Genomic DNA, 27038 nt, shown 5'->3' on the forward strand with positions numbered 1-27038 from the left:
GTGTGCTGAGAAAATATTCCACACACCATTACACCACCACTCACGTTGATACAAATCTGGATGGATCCATGCTTTCATATTGTTAGTGCCAAATTTTGACGCTGCCATGACTGTTGCAGCTGATATTGAAACTAATTAGTCCAGGCATGTTTCTTTTTCTTCCTCCATTGTCTTCTATTGTCTAACTTTGGTGAGCCTTTAAGAAATGTAAAGAAGAAGGGGCTTGGATTATCTCAGAAAATAAATGCAGTTTATGAACAATTTTTGGTGCTCGTTTGTTGGAGGTTGCAAGAAAACCTTGGAGATATAAAAAATTCTACTTTTGATGTATGTAAGTTCCAGTTTTTAGTTATAAAAGGACACAGACACACAGAAGGAGTCCAGAGGCACGTTTGTGCTTGAGAATAGTACATCTGTTGTTGGACACTGTTAAAGGCCAACAGTTTGTGCTTGGTTACAGTCGTTCACACAGTCAATATTTACACAGAGTTATAGAATATACAACATTACAGCCATGTTACAAAGCAGTTTACATTCATATTTGATAAAGGTCGAGTAGCATCTGTGGCCTTCTGTCACAAACTGGCACAATATAACCTGTAAGGAGCTAAATATCTGTTCAACTCTTTTCTTATAAGACAAGCAAACAAACAAACAGAAAAGACAGCCCAGTTAATCACCAGAAGCATTTAAAGCAGAGGTTTATGAAAGTATTTCATTTTTAATTTGTTTAAATTTGGCCTTTGAAACTCAGTGAAAGGGAAAAGTCATATAATTATTTTTTTTTAAGCAGTACAAAAGAAAAATATTGGCAGGTTAAATCTATTCATATCTTATTTTTGGATTAATTTCAAAGGAATTTTTAAGCTATGGTACCATGGTATTTGCCACATCTACAGTTTTTTCCACTGATGGTTTTATTGTATTTTTTCATAGAAACAGTTGTGGAGACTTTGGACCATTTGAAAAACTAATAGACAGTGTTTAGAATTCATATGAGTCAAAAGACTTACATCTCATGAATTGAGAACTCTGGAGAAAATGGAAACAATTGGAAACAATTGGCCCATCTCCTTTTGTATCTTTCTAGCAATGTTAATAACATCCAGGCTTACCTTTATTAAGATACTCTGTTTGGTCTTAGTTGGTCATTTGAGGAAGATAAATCAGGAGTCCAATACTGTAGCAGAAGAGGCTTAGTGGACATGTAACTTTATTGGTCCAGACGCTGTTGTGGAATAACTAAGAGTTTTAAGAAATTTCATGAAGTTGTTGCAACAGTGATATCCTGCTAAATTACCACGCTCAAGTTCAGTGAACCCTTCAGAACAACTGACGAATGTTTTTAAAGGCAGACTGCATGGCTAGGTGCTTGCTTTTATACATATGTGAGCAATGGGACTGAATGAAACAGCTGATTTCATTGGGTAATAAAGTAGGGGCAAGTTTTATTATTCTTCAGTTCATCTTTTAATGTTGTTCACTGGGAAATAAAGACAGATGGTATCAGAATAGGCCCAAGCTAGACCATGACACTGACCTGGAAATGTGTGTTTAGGTTCTCGATCATCCAAGTAATGCTAATCTTATGAGCTTAAATAAAGAATGCAACTTAAAGAAGTCCAATTGCCTTCATTTTTCAAGATTCTAAGGTCTGAACTGAATAAGCAAAAGACAGATAGATGGCTAGATGGATGAGATATAGCTACATTTGTGGAATTTAAAAAATGTCTAGCTATAATTGGAAGATTTATATTGGGAGGATGCATAAGTCCACGTAAAATCTTCAGGAAATGATGCGTATTTCATAATGGAATATAGTGGTTAGCCATTTGTTTAAAATTTTCAACATGCTGAGTAATATATTGGAATCAGTGGGAGTTCCTCAGACTCAGAAAGGGCAAAAGTTAGCTTTTCAATATATTTAACATTGTGAGGGTGTTGTTTAAACCCAACCTTTTAAAATGCCTCCAAAGGAGGGGTAAAGGTTGGTTAAAAAATTTGAATAATGTGTTAACTTGAAAGTTACAATTACCAAAATTACAAAAAGGAATACAATCAGTGAGTTGTAAAAAGTGATTTATGGTTGCTTTTCTTCTTTTTGCGTTTCCTCTGCCTTACATATCAGTGCAACCCTAAAAGTATTCTGATAATAATAAATGCTAATTCTCTGTTCATAACCCCGGCTTACCCAATAAAGTTTCCCAGTGGATTGCTCTGAGGATAATTTCTTTTGTTGGGAAAACTGTAATTGAGCATTACTTTGGATCTTATGACGAAATGTAGTTGCACTTAGCCAATTGTTAGCACTTTTTTAGGGCATGGCCAATGTTCTTACATATGTTGTTGAAAAACAAAACAAAACTAAATGGACATAACTGAAACTTATTTCAGGCATCCAACCAAATACCTCGTTGAAAAACATCCAATGACTTTGAGATGAGGGAGCAGTTCACCAAGACAAAGATGTTTCGGGGTAGCACTCTGTGGACAAGAGTGGATGTTGATGTTTACACATAGCTCATTTGGGGATCTGGGGAGTCTGAGCAAACCATGTATCTTCAACCTACCCTTCTGAACCGCTTTATATGTCCACGTAAGTATAATAGCAATGAAAATTCATCCCAACGACTTTAAGTCAGAAGTCTGTCATTTAAATAAAGCACATTATGGTTAAAAATTGCTACTGTTTACAAATATAATTAAATAATTGAGGTCATTTTTTAAAAATTAAATCTGTCATTTCTAAACTGTTAGTTTTGACACATAAATTTGCAGGCATAATTTTTTTGTTTTTGTGTCTAAGCACTTAGACTTATCAAAAGAACACTGACATATTTCATATACTTTTTGTACATTTCTAGCTGCTTAATGCATGCATTCATAGGAGGAAAAGAGACAGATGAGGAGCTGAAACGAGGACAGAGAGAAACCAGTTCAGTGGGAGGGAACAGAGGGATTGTGGGATTGCTGGTCGGATGAAGCAGTGATGCAGCTCAGAGAGAAAGGATCCTCTAATCGAAGGATTTAAAGAGGCATAGATGTCAGGAACACCAAGGCTCAGCCCCCCCTCCAAAAAAAGGAGCTTATCTGCAGTTTTTGAAACAGAATGAAATTGTGTCTACTTTTGATTCGTTTTCTTTCACATCTCTATCTCTGATATGTATTCACCTTGTGCAGGTCGTTTTTCAATCAGCCAGCTGCACCAAATTGGTATGTTGATGAAACTCCTGCCAGGGGAAACCTGAGAGTTGGAATTACAATTAGGCAATTAAATTTTAGACTTAAAGAAACAACCTTTAGTAATAACAATTTGAACAAAGGAACTAATTAGTTCATAATTAACAGAAAACTAAGAGCAAACATTATGTGTGGAAACACATACGAAATGTTGATATTACTTGTGGGAAATATTCCTACCTTCCAAAAATAGTAAGTTTAGCCTTTTATTTATGTTACTTAACCCAGACCAGAAACACATTGATTCTTTTCTACAACAAGCTGTCAAGGCACATAGTGGGATACTTAAGGGCAAGAGAAAAGGGATAGTGCAAGACTGGATCAGCATGAGGGATGTGCTCATTATGCTTATTTATGCTTATTCATTATTTAGACATATCTTACTAACACTAAGCCCACCATATTAGGTCAACAGAAGCAGACCACCTGATTTGAATGTTGTCAATATAACAGGTGGCCATTATAAGTTGTCATATATATTGCCAGTAGTTGATTTCCCATTGAGAATACAAAGCATGCATGGTTACGGGATGTTTTTTTAACTTAAACTTGATAGTTGGTTTGGATTGGGGTCACATCACGTTCACACCATAAACGAACCGCTAAGGAGTTCTTTTGAAACCGTACTAAGTTAAAGTTTTTAACTCCATAAGTTAATTGCGAAGATTGTTTATTACTAAACCTTACCAAGAAGTTTAAAGGTTTTAACTTGTTTCAAAAGGTGCAACCTTTATGGAAAATGTGTGCGGTCTACATTCCCATAGAAACTGTGCTTCAAGTCCTGCCTTTCATAATTTCCTTACTACTTGGGAAGTGCTGAGTGTACACAGACAAGCTAGCATCTTCAGTGCAAACCACAGATAACCATCGTAATTTGCTAGGAACCAATGCCAAATGAGTTTTTTTGATGGAACACTAAATAGATATTTGCAACCAGTTTCATGTAGCGATAGGCAGCATCCACTCACCAACCCATCAGGGAACACAATTTTTTTCCTGGTGACCCCAAGGGGGGGGGCTGATCCAAAGGACTGTCTGATTGAGGCCCGATATTTTTAACTACCTGCTCTTCCCAACTGTTTCATCTTGCTGGAGGAACTTCCTGTCTATTCCTATGGCATAGGTCTTCGAAGGAAGGCACTGAAGCCGTTGATTGAATGAAGAGAAGATTTTTAACCGTTAAAGTATATTATTTTAATCATGTTTAATTATAAACACCCTGCTACTTTCTACCTGGATAGAAGACGAATATGTTAGAAATGGATGGATGGTTACCAGATTCTGTGGAACTTTTGAACAACAACAGTTGAGTTTTAGGGAACTTAGCTGTGTGACCTGAATGAATCCCAGTACATAAGGAGCAGAGAGAGGAAACAGGGCCGACTGCAGTAAACAATTTGATTGGCAGTTTGGTGGGTCAAAGGAAGTCGAGTGGGACAAAGCATTGCAAGCAGTTCACTGGCATTTGGATGAAAGGGCATTATCATTGCAGTACATTCATTTTCTGACTTTATTGTGTATGCTTCTGCCCTTGGTTTTAATCAGCTGCGATTCTTTTTAGCTCATTTTGACTCCAGCAATGACAATTGTGTTATGATTTTCCATGTGTTTGCTTTTTCTAAACATCTGTTCAAATAATCTATTGCAGCTTTACTAGGTTCACTTAAGTGAAATTTTATTTATATTCCACCAGTGGAACCACAGTCTTCTCAAGATGCTCATTTTAAGCATGGAATATTAAAGACCACCTCCAGCAGACCAAGCAGTGGGTCGCCGTTTTCCCACAATTTCCAGATGGCTGAGATCAGTGTTTACTTCCAGTCAGACTGAAAACCAATGCTTGAAATGTTCAATGTAAAAAGATGTGGATTAGTTGTTCCTAGGATTTGGGAATTCTTGGGTTTAACCCTATTTAGGAAGGCCTGAACAAAGGTTAATGTTGTTGGAGCCTTTAGAATTAAAGTGAACTCAGTCTGCTGACAGCTCTGGATATTTTGGCTCTATGATGAATCGCAAGGACAGGTCAGGTGCTTGTTGATAGTGTAGAGGCATAATGTCTATCTAGGGAGTTGATGCAGGATTGCGTAGGCCAGCCTCTGCCTCTTGGAATGATGTAGCCCTATTCCCAGTGGTGTGGTAACACCAAACTCAAGGTGAATTGTGGCCTGACAAACAAAAGCTAGAGTGTAATGGAGTGCTAGAAAGAAGTTACTGTAACATCAGTAAGTAAGATATCAGGAGGGTCTATGACTTTGCTCACTTAAAGCCCATTTTATGTTTTGTCTTCATATAAAAGAGAAGTTGAATCATTTAGCTCTGGTTTGTCCTTCATCAGGCTAATCCAGAGTCTATGAGGCAATCTCAGCTGTAAGGCTTTCAAATTTGTAATTTGAATTTAATTTGAAAACTTTTTTAAATGTACAGATGTGGTACCTCTTGGTGAGGTTTCATGTGACTTTATGGTGAACACAGCATTACATTTAGCCTAAGCCACCATTTGGTTGAAGTTTGGTAGTTTTGTTTGGTTGGAATCCAAAGCTACAAAATCTAAGTAGATACAGGGTAAATTTGGTAAATGATTTCAATTTTCATTTCCAGAAGCTTCCATCTTTTTTAATGTCTGTGGACTGGAACTCATCCCAGATGGCATGACTTCATAGGCAAGGTATAGCTACAGTCTGCAAATGAGGACTTTGTGAGAACAGAAAGACAGGGAGGGTTCAGTTAGCTGATTTGTGCACAGAAATATGAATTAATAGACTACTAGTCATGACTAGTTCACAAACTGCCGTAAGACTGTGTTTGGAAGGGTTGACAAGATTTCTCACAAAACATTCAGTGGTGCTATGAACTCAGGAATCAAGATCATATTTTAACAGTATAAGTGACAATTTCTTTTAAAAAAGAAATTCATGGTGGAGGGCAAACGTAGTGCCCTAAATCCATGTAAAAGTCTATGAATAAACTATTCACTTGTGGAAGTTATTTGGAATTCAAAGCATCCATTAAAGTTATTGAAAAATGGCATATCTACCTAATGAGTTTTGCTTTAATGTAGCCAATCATATTTTAATGATATTTCTTCCATCTGTAATTGAGTTTCAATAAAAAAGACTTGGTATACTGAGCAAAGATGAATAAAATAAGATTAATATTAGAAGCGTAAAATAACGACCTGGTCTTTGTGTCTGTATAACTGGAAAAATTGCAATGTGATAAATTTATGGCTTCAGTAAGGTGATAAAGTGATCAAAGAAAAGGAAGTAAATCACTCAAGTTTTCATTTTATTCAAACATTCGTGTGTTAGCTTGAAAGTAGGGATCCTTTCTCTGATGTTTCTTTCTAAATTGGATACAGTTCATTTGAAATACCTTGTTTTTTATGTTGCCTCATTATCCCACATTTAACTCTTGTCTTTTTCTCCTACTGATCCTTTTATCACAGTTACAGCTTCGGCCCTTGTCTCAGATTCCCTTGCTCTCTATTCTCCGCCAATTAAAAAAAATTAAAAATAGCAACAAAGCATCTACCTTCTAATATGAATAATTTGACCACATCTACTTCTTGCCCACCTCTGTGTTTTCTGTTTTGCATTCCTCCAATCTGGCTTATTTTCAGATAATCCACAGCAAATGCACATTTTCATAACAGTGTTTGAAATTTCTCAAGCTTGCATCATGCATCCAAATTGTATCCCCCCCAGCTTTTCTTTTAATCGATTTAACAGTGGCCTAAAAATTCATACGCTTTCTGTAAGAGAGCACATTTGTAAACCACTGTGAATTATATTTTTGAGTTACATGTTTCATCTGTGGATTGAAGATGGAGAAAAAGCCCTGTGCTGACTAGATTTTAAACTCCATTTCTTTTGGTAATTTTTTTTTTGTCCATAAAAATGTGCCTACTTAATCTGTTCTCCATACAGGCCTGCCCGCTTTTTTTAAGTGTCACAGATCCTTCAAACACAATTTCACCCTCAAAGCATGTCTTTACAGTGTGGGAATTTTCCATCACAGCAAGGTCATGTCCTCAGAAAGATGCAGTTTCAGTTGTTTAAGAAGACTTTGAGTCATTCAGCAGCTCCTCATCGTTTCTCCTGTCATTCTTCCTCTTCTAATCCCCAATCATCCCCGCCTTCTCCTCTATATTTGGGCTCTTTAATCCCCCCCATTGGCTCCCTCTCACTCGTGCCGTTTCTATTTTCTCACACATCTTTAGGTCTTCTTTTCTTCTGTCTCCATGTGTAATCTTTTGTCCTCTGGGAGACAAAAGAATATTCTTTTCCTTCCTTTCTCTTCCATGTCTTCCTCTCCTCCATCCCTCTTCGGCATCTCACACATCAGTGGCGTTGAGGCATGTAGACACCACATCCTGCGTTTCAAGGACTATCTTCTTTGCCCTTCTGCCTCCCCCTCCTGCCCCTCCCCCAGCGGGATGAATGCTGTCCAGTCGGCCACCCCTTTCCCTCTCGCCGCCACTGCGACATTTAAAGACAGCGAGAAAGGCAGCGCGGTAGTTGCGGTTCATCCAGCCGTAAAGTAGTGGGTTTGCAAAGGTGGAGCACATGGCAATCACGTGGAAGACGGTGTAGAGCAGGCGGAAGTCCCGCATGTCCAGCACCGCGCTGTCAATATCGGTGGCCAGCTGGAAGGCGTGGAAGGGAAGCCAGCTCACGGCAAACACCACCACCATGGTCACCAGCATCTTGGTGGTTTTGCGGCGTCGGCGGTGGCGTTCGGAGGCGACGCTGCTGTTGACACCACTCTCTGCTGGACTGACATGACCACGCAATTTGGACCAGATGCGGGCGTAGGCAAAGGAAATGATGGACAGGGGGAGGAAATACTGCAGGATAAGCATGGAGATGCTGTAGATGGTGCCATCTGTGTTTGTCCCGGGCCATTTCTCCATACACGCCTATGACAGAGGACAGAATGGGATGTTTGGTTGAGTTTAGTCTGTGTTACATGAAGGTACACTTTAAATACCATGGTTAGGTTAGCCTCTTAATATCCCACAGGTCACTGGATTTAATTTTAGCAACATGGTTAAAAAGGCAAATCTCCAGAAACTAGAAGATGTAACATTAAAAATGAAGTCACATTTTGCCATTACAGTTTTTCTGCGCAATGTTTTTTTTTTCTTTTCCCTTTGGGTATTCCCAATAGATGAGAAGTCCATACAAAATGGCAAGTCAATGTTTGCTCCAATCCAAAGGTAATCAAGATTATGTGATATATGATCAAAAGCTTTAGAAAAGTTACTAAAAAATTGGATTCTTTTGGCGACTAGATCAGAATTTTGACATAGTTTACATTTGATTGCAGTGACTGGAGAGGCTGGGATTATGAACAATAGGAATAAGGTGGGAAACAAGAGTTTGGAGAAGAATGGATGTAAGGAAAGAAAAGAAGGAAAGAAGGATGAGATAAAAGAGGAGGCAACGTGAGGGATGTGAGCAGCACCAGGAAGATCAAAGGGAAAGAATGAGGAGGGAAGTGAGGGGGCCGATCTGTACAAATATTTGATTCAGAAACATGGTGTTGTAGGTGTGTGACTGCATATACCTGTATGGTATGTCCAGGCTCCAGTGTGAAAGAGCCGTACTCTCTGAAGATGGCAAGAGGGCTAGCCAGGATGGCACTCAGCACCCATGTCAATGCTATCACTGTAAAACACACGTCCTTACGCATCCTGGTCTCCAGGTGGTACACGATACACCTGAAATGCAAATTGGTGCATACCAAATATTTATATAAACTTGAAATGTTCACGAGGCGCACTTTATAGTTTCTTTTTCAACAGGTCAGGACACAGAAAACCACTGATATTATATCAGTTTCCTGATTTTTAGATTGCATTAGTTATTACCAGGAAGTTTTGTCACACTTTATTCAGAAAATCTTACTTTTCAGGGGGAACATTTGTAGCTATTTTTACAAGTTTTCAAAATCTGACAGTAACCTTCTGCATTCAAAAGTTGATCAATTCTCACCATATCCCCAACACAGCAGCCCCAAACGACAGTCTCCACTGTGTTTTACAGATGGCTGTAGACACTGACTGCTGCTCCTGACCTCCTCTGTTTTATAAAGATGATGATTTGAACCAAAAGCTTCAAATTCAGAATCATCACTCCATGAGACCTGTTGCCAGTAATTTTCAGTCATTTTTTTAATGTAATTTGGCATACCTCAGCTTTGTTCTTTCCCTTTTTCCCTTCCTTACAATAAACGAACAGTAGATGGATCAGCTGAAAGGCCAAATGGATCTCTCAGGCCTTTTGTCAGGATTTTCCCTATTTCTGAATTAATCAGTGCATTTACACAAACCTTTCATGGATTGAATGACCATGAAAAGAGGCCACAATAAATTGATTAGAAATATAAAAGATGGATTTAATCTCACCATAATGTCACCCATTAGTCAGTAAAGTCTCATTTTGAAGCTGGCCAAAGTGGAAGACCCAAGATAGAAAATTATGCAGCGACACTGCTCAGATAGAACAACGATCATCGTATAGCAATAAACACTTTTTGTGTGGTTGACACTACCTTAGAGTAGCGGTCCCCAACCCCCGGGACATGGACCGGTACAGGTCCTTGAGTCGTTTGGTACCAGGCCACGAGAGTTGAGGCTCGGGTGTAAAATTTATAGTTTTCAGGGTTTTTATCGTTATGTTTTTGATCGTTTTTATCGTTAACTCGGTTTCCCTTGGTCTTTTCCCATGTGTTAAAAAGATATATATATTTTTTGGTACCGGTTCTATTTTGTTGTATTTATCCGCGACACCTTAAAGACCGGTCCGTGAAAATTGTCGGACATAAACCGGTCCGTGGCACAACAGAGGTTGGGGACCGCTGATATTAGAGGAAACTTAAAATGAAACCCCACAAAAGTAAGCATATATGTGAGTTTGGAAGTCATGCTGACTGTAATGTACAATCTGCGTAAACAAAGATGACAAAGAAAAATTCTCAGCAGGCTCATCTAGCAAGTAGCTAAAACATGCAACACCAACCCTAAACTGGGTGCATTGTTTGTGCAGTTTTTTTGTAGGCCAAGATTAAGTCCTTCTTTACAGCCAGAATCAATGCTGCAAATCTTTCCGTTTGTGGTCAAATCAGCAACACTCATGAACATAAAAAACACCCAACAAGCCAGTAGTGAAGGCCACTCACCAATTAATGTAAGCCGCATTGCAAAAAACTCATATTTCCAAATGTGTTTGTTTTGCTGGTTACAACTGAGGCTCTTTTCTAATCTACTGAATATGGAAGTCAATAAGAAACTCTTAACACTTAAGAAAAAACTTAAGGATAAAAGAATGAAACTCATTACTCTGACTCTCAAGTTTCTTGATCAAGCCTCCAGTGAGTACAGTGGTTTCACATACTCAGCACAAGTCTAGTGGGTCTCTGTGGTGATTTTGGCAGCCATCTGTTTATTGCTGCCCAGATTAAATTATAAAAAACTTCTGGTAAAACGTATTTTAGCTTTTACAATCCCTGCTGATAGAGAAAACAAAAACAGGGTGTAACATGAAATCATTATGGATGAAGTTTACAGCTGAGGCATCCTGACACTGAGGTTTTGTTTGGGCTTTGTGCTTTGGCACATCCAGCATGAAACATAATGAAAGTTACATTAAAGTTACAGCTTTAATGTAGCGTGGGTAGAAGAAAGAACTCTGTGGGCACATCACATTTAATTAAGTTTAATTAAATACTGCTGAAGCACAGAGCATGAACTCAGAAATTTCTCTTTGAACAATACTACATTAATTTACATGGTGAGTTAGTTTTAACTAAAGAAGGACGCCAGACACATTTGTACTTTCAGCAAATTTAACACCCTTATTCATACAGCCTTTAAATAAAGTTGGTCTAGTTGGTCATCATTCACCATGTAGAGGAAACGTTTTCTTTAACCCTTTAAGACCTACCATAGAACCAAGTCCGCCAGAGTTATCTTTATATTTTTACATGCTGCAGTGACATTTTTGGGAGCATTTCAAGTTGCTCCCAAGTATACATGAATACAACCATTATAGCCCAAACTTTAATAATATGTATGCGTTAAGTCTATAATAACTACATTAATTGCAACAAACTGCAATAAACTACAAAAAATAAAAAATCGTTTTTGTTTTTGTTTTTTTTTACATATATTTGTAGGTAAAGAAATTAAAGAGGTTTGTCCCACAAAACTGTAAATACAAAAAAGTTGCACAAAATAGTTTCTAACAACAGGAAATGTATTTTGAGTGTCTTCATAGTTTTGTTTTTGAGATACACCAATTTTTATATACTGCTGGAAAAATAAAAATAAATATTATAATGCAAATTTGCGGGAAAAAAAAAAGCATTTGCATCAAAATAAACTATATCCGGCAATTTGAGTTCTAAGCATCCTAGAAACTATTCAGACAAGCATGAAGTCAAGCAACACCAGTGCAGGCTTATAAGGTCCCGAAGGTAAAAAAACAAAAAAACAACAACTACATTTTCCACAAAAATGACATCACTTCCGGTTTTGGCCAGGTCATGGTGGACACACTATAGTTCGCGCTGACGTCTATTCCAAAGTAGGAAGTGTTACGAACAGCTGATCGAATCGGCAAAGCGTGTTTCTGGAATATTATGTTTTTGTTGCTGCAAATGCTTTTTATGCTGTTTTTGCAAAGCTATATGTGGAAGGAAACTGTGACTTAGGACAAGCTGATGACATAAAATGTAAGTACAACTCCTCCAGTTTCATATACAAAAGAATTATTGTGCTATCTTAACTGGTTCCGGATCTACAGGGATTTAAAAATAGTTACACAAAACTGAGCGTACCCGCTCCGACCGGTTTTAAAGGGTTAAGGTAGCTATTTTCTGTCATATGTATATATATTGTTACTGGGGTGGAGGCTCATAGTCAAAGTTTGAAATAATGAGGTCAGAGTATGTACAAGTACTCCCTTATATGGTCATCTTAAGCGCACAAGGGGGCAGCCAATCACAGGTAACCTGGCTTTACGCAAACTAGTCTTGTTTCGTACAGAAGATGAACTGAGGAGCTGCTAAGAGCTGCCAGGCCAAGTGTTTGATAAATCATGGAGAGCTACTCTTGCAGCTTGAATCTTTGCTAACAGGACCGTAGGGCTGTAGAAGGAGAGCAAAGTTTTAAAGCAATATCATATTCAAATCAGAAGAGTGGACACTAAAGTGCATCAAACAAGTCTGTAGACTGACTAAATGAGGTTGATTTGACTCTCTTGATGTTTTCTCAAAAAAACAAACAAAAGAAAAAAAAAACAAAGAGCACAGATGCTTGGATCTTGAAAAGTGATCTTTTGTAAATTTGTTTGTCAGGAACCATCTGCCCAAAAAACAAATAAGCAAATGAAAATCTGCTTTACATGCAGAGGAGAGATTCGTTCGTCTGTTTGCAATCTTTGGACAGGTGGTGGAGAGAAAATAAGCATAATGGCCTGTTGCCTGTAGATACTGATGACAGCCACAGGAACATCCTAACATGTGTATACATATACACCACCACGTATAGCAAGATTGGTGCCACAGTTGCTCTTAATTAACAAGTGCTGGCCATTACCAAAAATAAATCAATCTATATTATAGTTTTTAGATGTCTGTAATGGTTTATCCACCAGTTCATGCAAGCAACATTTCAGTGCTTAACCCTTTACAGACAATGATTTCATGGTTCAGGCTTTAAAGAGTTAAAAGCCAGTCTGCAGGCTTATAGAGGTTAAAATGAATAATCTGTTGTTCATTCTAAAGTCACTGCATCACTGCACTTAACACCTACACTCCAACTGCCAAAACAGCAGGCAGCCAAAGTCTAATTGTGCCGTTAGCGGTGCAGTGGCGGTATGACAGAGTCAGAGAATCTTCACTGTAATCCTCTTTTCTCTGGGCCAGGTGTATTAAGGTGGAAATGGATTTTAGATTTGTCATTAATATGACGTCAGCTCACAGCGAGGAGGTGAAAATCTGCAGGGGAGCACAAACTGATTGCATTTTCACAAAAGATCTGAGAAACGTCATGTAGAAAACAGGATAGATGTGAAAATGTGAAGTTAATTGATTACGATGGCCATCAGAGCACGGTAATCTAGCTGTATCCTTTCCCTGAGAATAAGGGACAGTCAACGTGCAATAATAATCTCCAGCTACATACATCTGTATATATAGAGTATTGGTGGGGTTATCTCATTTCCACCCCATTCCCTTCTGAACGTTACCTCCAAATGAGGTGTACCTCGCTGTGGATGTTATATAACTTTTCATTCACTGGGATGATACTGCACTCTGTTTCAACCATTTGAAATGTAGTTCAGAGTGATTAAAAACAACAGCCCAAGATTTTCTAATTGGCAGTAAACCCAAAGTGCAAAGTGCAAAGAATGTTATTACTTAGTCATAAAGTACATTGATCTTCTTTGTTAAGTTTGACAGGTTTTATTTCTGTTTGCAGTATTTTATAAGGATTTAAATTCTTTTTGTGCTTGAAAACATTTGTTTGCAAACGTTTCCAAATTTCTCCTCTGCAAGTATTGAAAAGAACCTTTTGACAAACATAACTAAGCAACAGAAGAGCTGCTTTTGCCGAGCTGTGGATGAACTCCAACTCTTTGTTCTGTGCTGCAGCCTTGGTGAGTTCTGCATAGGATTACATGAACCAGTTCTCATTGTTCAGGGTCTCGTTGGCGTGGCCCTCCAGTTCACATAAGATGAACTCTGCAAGAGAACAAAGACCGCCTTCGCAGCTGCAGTCCAGGACGGTGGAGTTGGAGTTCATCTGAACGTGTGAAGCAGCTGAAGAAAACTGGATCTCCAAGATAAGTAAGTAATCTGGACAATGGGGAAAACAGGAACACGGTGCCATTCTAACACATGAAAAAAAAAAGAAATGGCTTAAATGAGCCATCAAACCTACTTGTGTGGAGGTGGATCTACTGACTAACCAGTACCAGTACCATGAATACCTATGGACTTTATGGATACCTACAGTACAGTAGGTATCCATAAAGTCAAACGAAGCATATAAGTATAGATTGAAAATCTGTTTACTGTCACGTCAGACCATACAAAGTAGAAAAAAAAACTCTCTTTGACTTCTTCTTTTTGTTTGATGGACTTGCCTGTTTCCAACATTATGCACTGTCATCAATTGTCCACAGATACCCAAACCACAGATAATAGTGATAGAAACACAATTAGAATCCAATGTGCCCGTCTCTGGTTATGAAGCAGGTGAAACAGGTAGCTCACCAGGAAGATCGTGAATACAGATTACATTTTCTTAAAGTGTCACCCACCTGTGGCGGTCCAGTGCGATGACGTTGAGCGTCACAGTGGAGACATGCACGGTGAGCCCCTGGGCGTAGGGCAGCAGGAAGCAAAGTGTGCTACCAAATTTCCACTCACCCTGCAGGGTGTAGACGAGGGTGAAGGGGAGGCACAGAGTGTTGACCAACAGGTCGGCTGGAGATAGACAAGAAGAAACATGTTTGGCTGTAAAAGTTCTCATGAATACATAACAGAAAACTTCCACTAAACTAAGTTATACAAATGCAACTTATGTTGCTGTCTGTGTGCCAGGAGGCACTGGAGGCAAAAGTTAAGCAAGTGTGTGCATTTTGCCTGCCTTGGATTTACTCTTGATAAAGTTGGATAGTTTAGCTTTTTCCCAACTTAAGGCACCAAATGCTATTTTCGGATCCAGCAGCATTCAATGTCTTAAGTTGTGGAATTTCATTAAGCATTGTCTGTTGGGCATATGGAGTCTTTTTTTCATTATCGCTATCGCAGGGCATTGCTATACAGGTAAAAATGTTTCTGTTCACCGATTACTCACCCTAAAAATTTAATGCAGTGTTACCATTTAACTCATAAAGGCACAAATATAGTATGATTACGTCCCTTACTATCTTTCCCATTTTATTTTTGTGTTTTTATGTATATGAAGAAGAACATTGCTTTCTTCTTTTGTCTGCTTCTCATCACAAACACATTAAACTCGTTCTATTTCTGAGGTTAATTTTCTCTGAAATTGCTGCAGAAATTCTACACCACCCACTAAACTCTCTCCTTTTGTATCTTCTCCACCATCATAGATAATTAACCGGGCATCCAGCCTTAACTGTCTCAGCTGTTTGTTTTTTTTTTAGTTTTTTTGTGTTGTTTAAAAAAGACACACTTCCCCTGCAACAAGAGGGCAAAGGATAGATGAAAAGAAAAGGGAAAAAATACATGAGCTAGAGCATGCACCCATGATGATATATAAAAGAAAATTCCCCTCTCGCCCCTGCGGATGGTCTATCCTTCAAGCTCGGGTCCTCTACCAGAGGCCTGGGAGCTTGAGGGTCCTGCGCAGTATCTTAGCTGTTCCTAGGACTGCGCTCTTCTGGACAGAGACCTCCAATGTTGTTCCTGGGATCTGCTGGAGCAACTCACCTAGCTTGGGAGTCACCGCACCTAGTGCTCTGACTAACACTGGGACCACTGTTACCATCAACCTCTACATCTTCTCAAGCTCTTTTCTGAGCCCTTGGTATTTCTCAAACTTTTCATGTTCCTTCTTCCTGATGTTGCTGTCATTTGGAACCGCTACATCGATCACTACAGGTGTTTTCTTCTATGAGTTGTTGTCCTGACTCGCCCTTGCCATAGCATGTGTGTTGTACCTTGTCAATCTTTAGCTGTGAGAGCAGTCCCTTCTTCTGAATGTTTGAACAATGAGCTAATAATTGATTCACCATCAATGTGGATGTTGGCTCTTGAAGATTCCATAGGTCCCTCATCCTATTCATGTAACACCTTCCGTTATTTGCGTAGTAGTATTCCAACAACGCCCTGTTTTCGTCTCTTGCCCACTGATGCCTTCTTGTTCCAGTAATCCATTTCTCATCGGGTTGACCTGGTTCCTCAACACCTGGCCCGGACCTTGTTGATCAAGGCTTCATATTTATCTCTCTCGCTCATGTCTGCGGTAGGCTTGCTTAGCATGGGGGATCTAGCCTTTAGGACCCTTACTGGAGACAGATGCCCCAGGCAGGAATCGAATCGAATTGCGACTCCCGCTCCGAAAGTGTGCAGTCTTTGACCTACCACACTTCGAAAAAGGTTCAGGCCAAGGTTTTGCATTTCATGCCTGCTTTCTTCTCATTAGCAATTTACTAGGAAACAAAAAATGCATATTAATCATTATTGTTTTCAAAAGATTTTTTAAATTTACTGTTTTACAAAACAACAACAACAACAACAACAACAACAACAACAACATCATCATAAACCCCACATGAACACCTGGGATATGTTGGCTTTCACGTTGGTTTATGGCTTCAGCTTTTTCCAAGTGTTTCATCTGTCCTGTTATTGTCCAAGTTCTCAAAATGTAGTCATTATCCCAAATACAGAAAAAAAATGGAAGGGTTGTTGTTTAATGCAGTGGTTTTATTTGTGATCCTGACTATACACAATACTTTTGTAACACTGAGATCAGCTTTCTTTTCTTTTTCTTTTTTCACTCAAACACAATCGGCTCATTCCATTAAAGATGCCACAATTTTTCAGTGTTACGGTTGATGTGAGCCCAACTGTTGCTTAAGATGCTTTGTTTTAATTGTAAATGTATGACTCTCATAACATCCAGTTTGTTACACATAAAGCCCTCTTGATGTAACATTTAGCCAAAATATTGACTTCAGACTATAACCAACTCAGACAAATGGCTCCACAAGCTTAAAAATGACTAGCAGGTGGAACAACTACATAACTGGGTCCAAAGTGTCAAGAAAGAAAGAAAGAAAAAGAAAAAAGTAAGGAACTTTGATTGTGTAGTTTACTTTACACCTCCATCACTTTGAGTTTTGACTCAAAAAAATCATATTGTGCTGTAGCTGTAGTCTCTTTTCAGCTCAGCAACTTTCTGACACCTGCTCCCTGCCTGTGACTCCATATCAGTGCTGGTGTGTGGATTCAAATGTCAAAATGAAAATCTTTGAAAAGAGTTTCTCCTGGTAAATTCACCTGCAAATATGGAAAATCGGTCCCTATATTTACTCTGCTTGTCCAAACCCCATGTGTAGAGGTCCTATGCTCCAAACATACCCTGACATCTCTCCCGATTTTGTCAACAATAAAGTCTCCAAAAACTGGTTTGATTATTTCCTTTGGTTTCTAAACAGGTTTGTGAATATTTATTCTGCAGCTAATTAAACTGTAGAAGTATGATATATGTATGATGCCTGTGTGTTTTAATTTGATGCTAAAGGTTATTTTTAAAAACATTTTCATGTGTTTTACCTGATGTATCTTTGCCTCTTATTTCTCCCTCTGGGTCTCTCTTTACGGTTCGAATCTACCACATTTTTACTGCACTGATGGCACCAAAAGCAGGTCATATCTATTAAACAACGTTCAAGTTTTTTCAGACTAATTAAAGGAAAAATGGCAACCGCAGTAAAAACTCTGCTGCTAATTCCTGTCCGATCTTGTGTTTTTCTTGCCTACTGTTGTTATATAACCATATAATCGTCTTTTTCCTCCTTTATCCTCAATGTTCCTTTATAATTGAATTTTTACATGTCATCAATGAGAGCAGAGAAGGCCGTGGGAGCACTGAGCTTCTCAGGATTCGTTGAGTCATGTGAGGATACACGCAGAGACAAAGCGACTTGTGAGCATCTGAGCCGCTGTCCCTGAAACATCAGACATGGAGAGACGCCATCTGCCCGGAGAGCTGCAGACGGACAGATTGTACACATGATCAGTACAATCAGATTCAGTTCTCTATGTGTGAGCATCAGCGGGGGCAGCAGCTGGTGCCGAGGGGCAGTCAACATCTGTAGAGTCATGTCTATCAGACACTGATGTTCTGCACATGCCTCAATTTTAATGGCAATACAAATGAAACCATGCAAAGAATTTAAAAAAAGCAAAAAACTGAAAGATTACTTTACTAATCCATGTGTAAAATAACCCCTTCTCACTTAATTTCCTTTCGCTGCTCAGCTCTCACACAGTGGCTCAGCTAGAGTGGAGCGTGCTTCTGTCCTCTCAGTAAGTGAGGTAGACAGTAGACAGCGGTGAGGAGGGCTGTGCAAAACCAAAACACATACATATGCCTGACACCCGTAAACGAAGCGAATTTGGCAGCAGTTTAAAGACGTTTTTGTCTTGTCTCGACTTTGTCTTGGTCTCGATACCCTCTGGTCTTGGTATTGTCTTGGTCTTGGTTTAGGCGGTCTTGACTACACGTCTACATATTACTTACCACACTTTGACCAGATGGTGATGCTGGCAAATTACATCCAAAAACTATATGTGTGCAATGGAAAGACACATAGAGAAAACAACACAAATATGGTCCACAGGTCCAGTTTAGGTAAATTGTAAATGGATTGGTTCTTATATAGCGCTTTTCTACTCTGAGCACTCAAGGCACTTTTCACAACTTGCCTCATGCACCCATTAACACAAGCACTATTTTCTACACTCCTATGTAAGTACTCCATCTAACATCCACACACATTCATACTCCAATGGATACACTAGAGAGCAACTTGGAGATAGTATCTTGCCCAAGGATATTTGGCATGCAGACTCCAGCAGAACCACCAACCTTCCGATTTGTAGTTGACCTGCTCTACAACCTGAGCTACAGCCACCCAAAGGTGAAGCCTAATAGACAGCTAGCAGATACAGACACCTGCATCAGGATATTGCTCAATCAAATCAGATTTCCCCATAACTCCAGTATCCAGAAAAAATATAGAGAGTTTTTATGAAGGAGGAAATTAGCTACAGTAATTACTTTTACTAGCTGTAAATTTGCTTATTTCTGCAATAAAGCTGGACATTTAAAAATGGGAGCCTATGGGGATTAACTCATTTTTTCAGCCTGTCTCAAGTTAACATTTGAGAAAGTGCAGCTTTCAGCACATCCACATTGGCTTTTATGTTACAGCCATGGGTTGGTGCTTGTGTTTGATACTGCAGTACTGCTGCCAATGTGCATTACACTAGAGTAAATCAGACTCCAAAAGGTTTGTGATCCCCTCCAGAAATAAGGTTTCTTTGAATTCAATAAATCCTGCTGCAATCCAAACAATCAAATCCTGACTGAATGCTTCCATCTGACTAAAGGCTAAATTCTGCAAAAGTCTGTATGTTTTTTAATTCCTCACCTGAAGGACTAACAGATAATCGACTCTGCACTGTTATTCTTGTTCCGACTGGACCACCTGCTCTCCTGACTGATTCTCTACCGGTGTTAGAGATAGCATAAACAACAGCTGCAGCTGTTTCAATCGAACCCTGTATTCGACATCTAATTAGATGTGACTGTTTTTTCTGGTACATGAAGCCCCCACAGGGACTGTCCCCGGAAGGAGGCCAAGGCTATTCTGCAAATCTCTGAACCATGTCAGTTTTTGATGATTAAATTTGTGATAAGGGCATTGTGCCAGATTATGTTAGGACAAAAAAGCCATTTGGGGTTGAGCTGATTCTGATGTTTGCCCAATGCTTTCCTTCGGTTTTGTAAATTTTGGCCTGCTGCTTCCTGTGATGCTTCAGGGCAAAGACAGAAAGGAATGAAGGGAGACAGAAAGAAAAAAGACAGCCAGACACACAGTGAAACATGAATCAGCTACATGAAATAAGTAAGACTTCAAATAATTTTAAGAGAATTTTGAATGAAAAGGAGCAGTCATACAAGGAAGACAGAATACCATCAATATTCATAATAACCTTGGAAAATAGAATGAAATTGTTTATTTGTGTACCTACAATCGGCACGTTACAAAGATGAAAGGGTGATAAGACCTTAGTTTATGTCCTGTTTTGTGCTTTGTTTTATTTTTTATTGCAGTAACTGATTTGTTTAATTTGCATTTGCTTTTACTTTAACTTGTTCATTTGGTTTAGGCAGTAAGAACTACTCAATAAATAGTTATTTTTAGGCAATAAGAGCTACTTGGTTGGGTTCAGGTACTAAAGACAGCCCAGTTTTAGGTACTAAGAATTACTTGGTTAGTTTTCAGTATGAAGGAATACTCAGGTAGGTTTTACACGTATGGCCAATTAAGTACAACCAGCATATATTTAGACTAGCATCCTTTTAGGGTGTCAAATGCTTGCCACCCAGTGACATCTTTCGATATGTGCCAAACCCTTGTGACCCTGAATTGCATAAGTGGAGTAGAAAATGGACAAACTGATCGAGTTGGGATGTCAAAACTACTTTTTCAATGCCCTGGAATGAGAGCGGCCTGGTGATTAAGCATATTAAAGTATATGAATGAGGCAGCCACACTAGATCATCTCTTTGTGCCAGCCACAAAACTTGTCTGCTCCATCACAGCTAAAGAACTAAAGTAATAGTAGATGAAAATTCAAATGTCATTCATATTAGCTGGAAGGGTCAGTAAATGTTTTCCTCATTGTGTTAATGCTGGAGGCGTAGCTGCACCAAAATCAGACACAGTTTGTACTTTTCTGTTCTGATGTGTCGGGGTAACAATCGCACTTCAGAAGCTAGTTAGTCCGCTCAAAGTCATCCAATGTCCAATAATGAGACAACAGCCACTGCTCCCATCAAGACAACCAGACAAAACTCTCAGCAGAGAGCCTGAGAGAATTAATGAACGAGAGGCAGCAGATGAGCCTGTGGGCGAGGAAGTGCAGTGCTTGCTTTGTTTATCACACACTGCCTGACTGCTCCTGTTTTCATGCAGGGGAATTGAACCGACAACTTTCTAGCTGCTATCTTTCTACCTTCCTGCACATTTCACAGTACATCGGTCACATCGCTCGCTCTCTGTTTCCTTCTGCGTTTGAGTTTTCTTTCACAGCAGCCCTGTCTTTTAATTCAAAGGGGGCTTTTTCAGATGTCGACAAACTGAAAGAGGCTCAAATATGAAAGGAATGTGCCCATTAAATGTTCCAGCGCACCCTACATTTGTATAAGCAAACTTCTCTGTATAAGCAAAACCTTTAAATCTAATTAAATTGCAACAGGACGACATAACTATTAATTTCTCCATACATTCCTTGACAGACAGACAGCATCTTGTTACAGTCAAAGGACAAATTTAGGGGCTGCACCACTGCAGTGTATAAGTGAATAAGGACTATTTTGAACTGTGAATTGGGCAAAGGAAATGTAGAGTCCAAGTAGAAAAATATGAAGCTGAACATCATAGAATAGATCTCTAAGCGACTATAAATCATGACAAATCCTGATGTGAAAACATGCTTCTGAGTGCACTGTAACAGAGAAGCACTTAAAGACCACATCTTCCATCAGTGGTAATGTTCTGTTTTGCAGTTTAAAGAGTGGACTGAACCCTCATCCACATTTTAGTCGGTCTGTTCTTTGCAGAGGTTCCACCTCTCTGGCAAGCTAATAAAATTTGGTGGGCTAATTTTTGTGTAAATTTCTTGAAAGACAAATCTCCCACTTTGCGAAACCACTGGACTGTCTGTTGACTTAGTGTCTTGTGATGCAGCCAATATCTGGACCAAGATTTTAATAACCAGTGAATTTAAGGATATCTTCCCCCTTTTGCTTCTACATGGACCATCTATTTCCATGGAACCAAACTGGTCAAATGTGATTGATCATTTAACCTCAAGAAACAAACAGAAAACAGCAAGCGTTCAGTACCAACAAACTTGTCCCCTGCCTGCAGATTCATATGCATATATTTGTTTATTACATAACACCACCTGATCTTCAGCTTGGAGGAGGAATAACATTAATCCTCAACAGAACCAAATGTCAGGGGGTTCAATAAGCATTAGTGAAGATTAGAAAACAATCTAACAAAAAAAGAACTGATAAAAAGTAGATTATAAGTTATCTGACTAAAACATTGACCAATACCAAAGAAGGTTTAAAATGATGCCACAAATTCAACCATTATTATAGGAAACCAGCAAGCATCATAGGTCAGAATTTAGGAACCCTTTCTTCCATTACTCTAATACCATGGTTTTTACCCTACAATCCTCTTAAAGCCTCAGATCCTTTCAGTAAAGGTTCATGGATTCAAGAATTCAAGTCGGTGCATTAATCTAAAGTTGCTCTTAATCTAAAGCCATATTCTATAAGAGCACTGGCCATTATGGTTGTCCATGTTTTGATAAGAACTGCAGTTTCAAAATAAGTAAAATGCTAAAAAAAAAAAAAAAAAGTTTAATGGTTTATATAGTGAGGCAGCACGGTGGCACGGTGGTTAGCACTGTTGCCGCACAGCAAGAAGGTCCTGAGTTCAATTCCACCATCAGGCCGGGGTCTTTCTGTGTGGAGTTTGCATGTTCTCCCCGTGTTTGCGTGGGTTCCCTCCGGGTACTCCGGCTTCCTCCCACTGCCCAAAGACATGCAGCTTGTGGGGATAGGTTAATTGGATAATCCAAATTGCCACAATGTGTGAATGAATGTGAGTGCGAATGGTTGTCTGTCCCTGTGTGTTGGCCCTGCGACAGACTGGCAACCTGTCCAGGGTGTACCCCGCCTATCGCCCTATGACAGCTGGCTCCAGCGCCCCCCGCGACCCTGAAAAGGATAAGCGGAAGTGAATGGATGGATGGTTTATATAGTGGTGTCTCTAACAGTTGTAGTTTTACATCCAAGATTGGTTCTTTGTTCCAGTTCTAGCCCCCGTCAACAAGAGATGACCATGAAAATGACAGGAATTTAGATTCCATTGGCTCATGGTCAAAGTAGCTCCCAGAGATAATAACCAACTATAGCCAACCAGTGAATTTGTAGATTTTACTGGGGAAGTACCATAGATTTAAGTAATGGTTGGTTATGCCACAGCAGAGATACATAATTTATCATTTAAATTACTATGATTTAATAATTTATATCATTTGCTTTTGTTTATGTTTGACAAGGTTTGTGGCCTTGCCCCATGTGTCACAAACCGTCTGTTTCTGGAGCTGAACTAAAACCACATGAGACTCCGCTTACTGTCATCAACTGAGTGAGCTGTAACGCATTTATTACGTCTATCACTATGATAGGTGGAAAAAGTAGTTCCTATCCCATAATATATTTACTCTCCATTGTTATACACTATGGAAAAACATTTTTAATGTATTTCGATGTCCTGTATAATAGTAACCTTACTTATTAAAATTCTATTTTATAATAAAGCAGTGCAACAGTTTATGTTTTATTTAAAGTCAGTACATTTTACCATCAGTCACTTTTAGTTCAGCTTCTCTTTTCTGTGCTTTGTTTCAACTTTCTTTTAAATGTTGGCCCTCTGGCAGCCTCATAATTTTTTCCTCTTCCATTTTCTCTCTCGGTAAAATACTTCTCTCATGACTAAATGAAAGTAAATGGAACGATCTGATATCGTCATGTTGGTGTTGTTCCCACATCATCATGAAAATGTTCTTCCAGGTTCAACATTGCAAGTGACCAATCAGAATGTGTGACGTCATACTTTTGCGACTTTGGGAAAAACCGCTGTAAAACAAAAACCTGTACTCTGTCCGCCGATCAACGGACCCTGACCCTAACCCTTTAATAAACGCTAAGCAGAACTGATATTGTCCTTGCAACATTGGAATTTCATAAATGCACGAATGGCTTGGCGCGCAAAAGAATAACGTCACAAGAATGTGATTGGTCACTTGCAATGTTGAACCTGGAACAACATTTTCATGATGATGTGGGAACAACACCAACACGACGATATCAGATCATCCAAGTAAATGCTTGGTCTCAAATGCTTTTCATTTTCAGCCTCAGGTCTTTTCTAAGACACTGCAGCAGTGTTTGTAACCTTTAAACCTCTCCTCATGAGCAGGCCCAATTCTAATTAACAGCTCAGTTTTTAAAATGTTACCCAGTGAAAAGGCTAAAATGGAAAGGCTGTTTAGGACTACTGTGACTGTTTCATTACTTTTTTGCTTTCAAATCTCACCCTGACCTGCCGGAGACAGCAACATGCTATATTTTAACATGCTATACTATATTTTCAAAATTTTATCTACTGAGTCCAAGGTTGCTCAGTTTGGGTGCACAGTTTTAGAGCGTTTTTACAAAAAGCAGCCTCTGGCACCATGAAAGACTCTCAGCAGCACTTTCATTCGGATTATCATTTCTCATACTCAATTTCATTCATTATGATATAATGTGCTGAAAAAGAAAGAAACTGACATCTATCACTTCTCCTCTCCATCAGTGAAGGTGTGTTCAGCTGGAAAACACAAGCATCTAACTTCTTCAGATGTTATAAGCAAACGGTGAAGATGCCAGAAAAGATTTCAAAGGCATGAAAGCTGTGCTTGTGTCCTGCCAGACGGATGGGGTACTGAGAGATAAACTGAGCATGACTGTTTATGCAGACTGTCATATCTGCTTGTGTCATGTCTCAGTTTTATGTAACGTCTTTATGCGTTCACTGTAGTACACGCATCCCTGAAACTCTGGACTATTTGCCTGGATCAGAGCAGAATATACTGCTCTCAGTCTCAGCATGCCACAAAAGAAAACAAAAGCTCACCATATGCATTTTACACTATATGAGCAATTTATCTCTAAAGTTATTACATCAGCTCAAGGGAGACTGGTGAACCATCTGTAGCATGCAATACGGGTCTATTGTGGTGAGAGAGAGCTAAGAGTACAGGAAATGCTGTCATGTTACTAGTCTATCTGCAGTACCCCCTCACCTATGGCTAAGAGCTCAGATACATGTAGTAGAAATGAGCTGCCTCTGTAGTAACTACTAGGGATGGGTACCGGTATCCGGTGCCATTATGGCACTGGTTCTGACATAAACGGTAGTAACCAGACTGAAAGGCAGCGCACATTTCGGTGTTTTATTTCAGTGCTTTTTTTTCCTGAGATGTCACACACTTTGGATTCCAGCCAATCATTTTACCTTTGCAAGCGTAGTAGGCGGGCCCAGGTACGTACGTCCTTTTAAAGCAGAGCTACAGATTAAAAATGCCCAAAGCAAAGCGGTCAAAGTCTGGCTGTACTTCACAGCAAAAGATGCAAATTCAGCAGCCTGCAACAAGTGCTTTAAGGTGATACTGTCAAAGGAGGTAACACCTCAAATCCGATGAAACACCTGGCGACGCATGGCGTTTTTTTTAAAAGCCGAGAAATGCACCGTATTTGATAGCTTGCTGCGAAACCTCACACCGTGCACATCTACTGCAGGTGTGGTGCCTCTTATCGGACCCGGAGTTAGCAACATCCCCCAAAAACCCGAAGAGGAGAGTCCTGGCCCCTAGCCCTGCCAGTGTAGCAGAAATGGGGACGGATGATGATGGCAGCAGCAGCCGTTCTTCTCTGCATGAGTAGCTTAATGTTGTTCGTGTGTAATTTCCGTTGAGTAGGCTAACCATGTTATTACATTAACAAATGTAAGGTGAACTAGCAAACACCATCGTAGTTACATGCAGCTGTCTTCTTGTTTGATGGCAGATACTCCCTTCACCCTGGCCAAAAAGGCTAAAATGACCAAAGAAAAAGTGGGAAACAGCTAAACATGAGAGGTTTTTGGACAAAGTTTGTGTTCTTGATTCTTTAAGCACCGGCACCGTTTCAAAAGTACCGGTTTGGTACTGGTATAGGATAAAACCTAAATGATACCCATCCCTAGTGACTACAGTGACTAGCTCAGAGTAGAGCTGCTACTCCTCTACACTGAAAGGAGCAAGCGGAGGTAGTTTGGGCATTAGATCAGGATACAACCTCGGGACCCTTCCTTGGAGAGGTGTTTTATGCATCTCTTACCAAAAGGAGAGCCTGGCCAGACCCCAGGGTCTGGGAAAATGTCTCTTAGCTGGCTTGGGACAGCCTCAGCAAACTAGAGCATGCACATATATAATATTGATAGAATATCCGCTACAACCCGCGTTTATCAAATCACTGCCAATATCCTACACATATATCCATGTTACATCGAACCAGGTAAGCTTTGAGGTAGCCTTTCAGCTTTTACCCAGTGCTAATCATAAGGGATTATCTGACTACTGTGATGTTCAGTCTAGTACTGTATGGCATTTATCCTACAATATAAAACACCTTATTGTGAACTGGATCTAAATTAATAAAACTGAGCCAACATATATATGCCACTGATATTATATGTAAGCCTAGCTAGATGTGCAGTGACCACAGTGCATTGTGAAGGAGTGAAGGAGGAGTGCAAGGAAGTAGTACTGAAAAACATTACACTGAGATTTAACTGAGGATTTAATTTGCAAAACTTGCAAAAGGCAAAAATAAGTTAATAGTGTTTTTCCAGGACATGAACAGTAAGTATGTGTGAGCATTTATTAATGATGGCCAATGGTGGATTTTATTTTGCATCCAATTTTCTCTACTCCTCTCAGAACAAGCGAGTCTCGGGGCTATATAAAGATGCTTCTGCACACGAACACACGTAGAGTTAGGCACACACACACACGAGTAAGCAAATGGCGTTTGATCTAATTATTTTTTTCTTTTTCTTCATTAGCTCATTTTGTACTTTGTGACAGATGGAGAGGGGATGCCAGGGACCTCACAAAGCTGATTGCAGCGCCTCAAAAAGCTTAAACCAGAAGGCATGTAGGTCATCGAGTCACGGTTAAAGAGATTTTAACAATACAACACGCGGTTGTTTCTGTCTTCATCTTGCTGCTTTATAAAATAGTCATATGCTTCATTTAAAAACAGTGAAGTGGTTGTGAATTTAAAGGATTTTAGCTTAAATGTACAGCAGTTCTACAATGAGCTGTGACTGCATGTAAAGTTGTTTATC

General features: G+C 39.4%; 1 protein-coding gene across 1 annotated transcript in view; it reads right to left on the reverse strand.

Moving 5' to 3' along the window:
• Positions 1–391: 391 nt before the first annotated feature.
• Positions 392–27038, reverse strand: part of npy2rl (neuropeptide Y receptor Y2, like) — a 90124-nt gene continuing 63477 nt past the window's right edge. The window contains exons 4-6 of the mRNA XM_026163166.2: positions 14571–14736; positions 8809–8962; positions 392–8158 (exon numbers count right to left, since the gene is read on the reverse strand). Coding sequence (XP_026018951.1) covers positions 7574–8158; positions 8809–8962; positions 14571–14736 — 905 coding nt within the window. The 3' untranslated portion in view covers positions 392–7573. The remainder of the gene's footprint in view (positions 8159–8808; positions 8963–14570; positions 14737–27038) is intronic.

This window comes from Astatotilapia calliptera, chromosome 3, assembly GCF_964374335.1.
Source record: "Astatotilapia calliptera chromosome 3, fAstCal68.1, whole genome shotgun sequence".
Lineage (NCBI taxonomy): Eukaryota > Metazoa > Chordata > Actinopteri > Cichliformes > Cichlidae > Astatotilapia > Astatotilapia calliptera.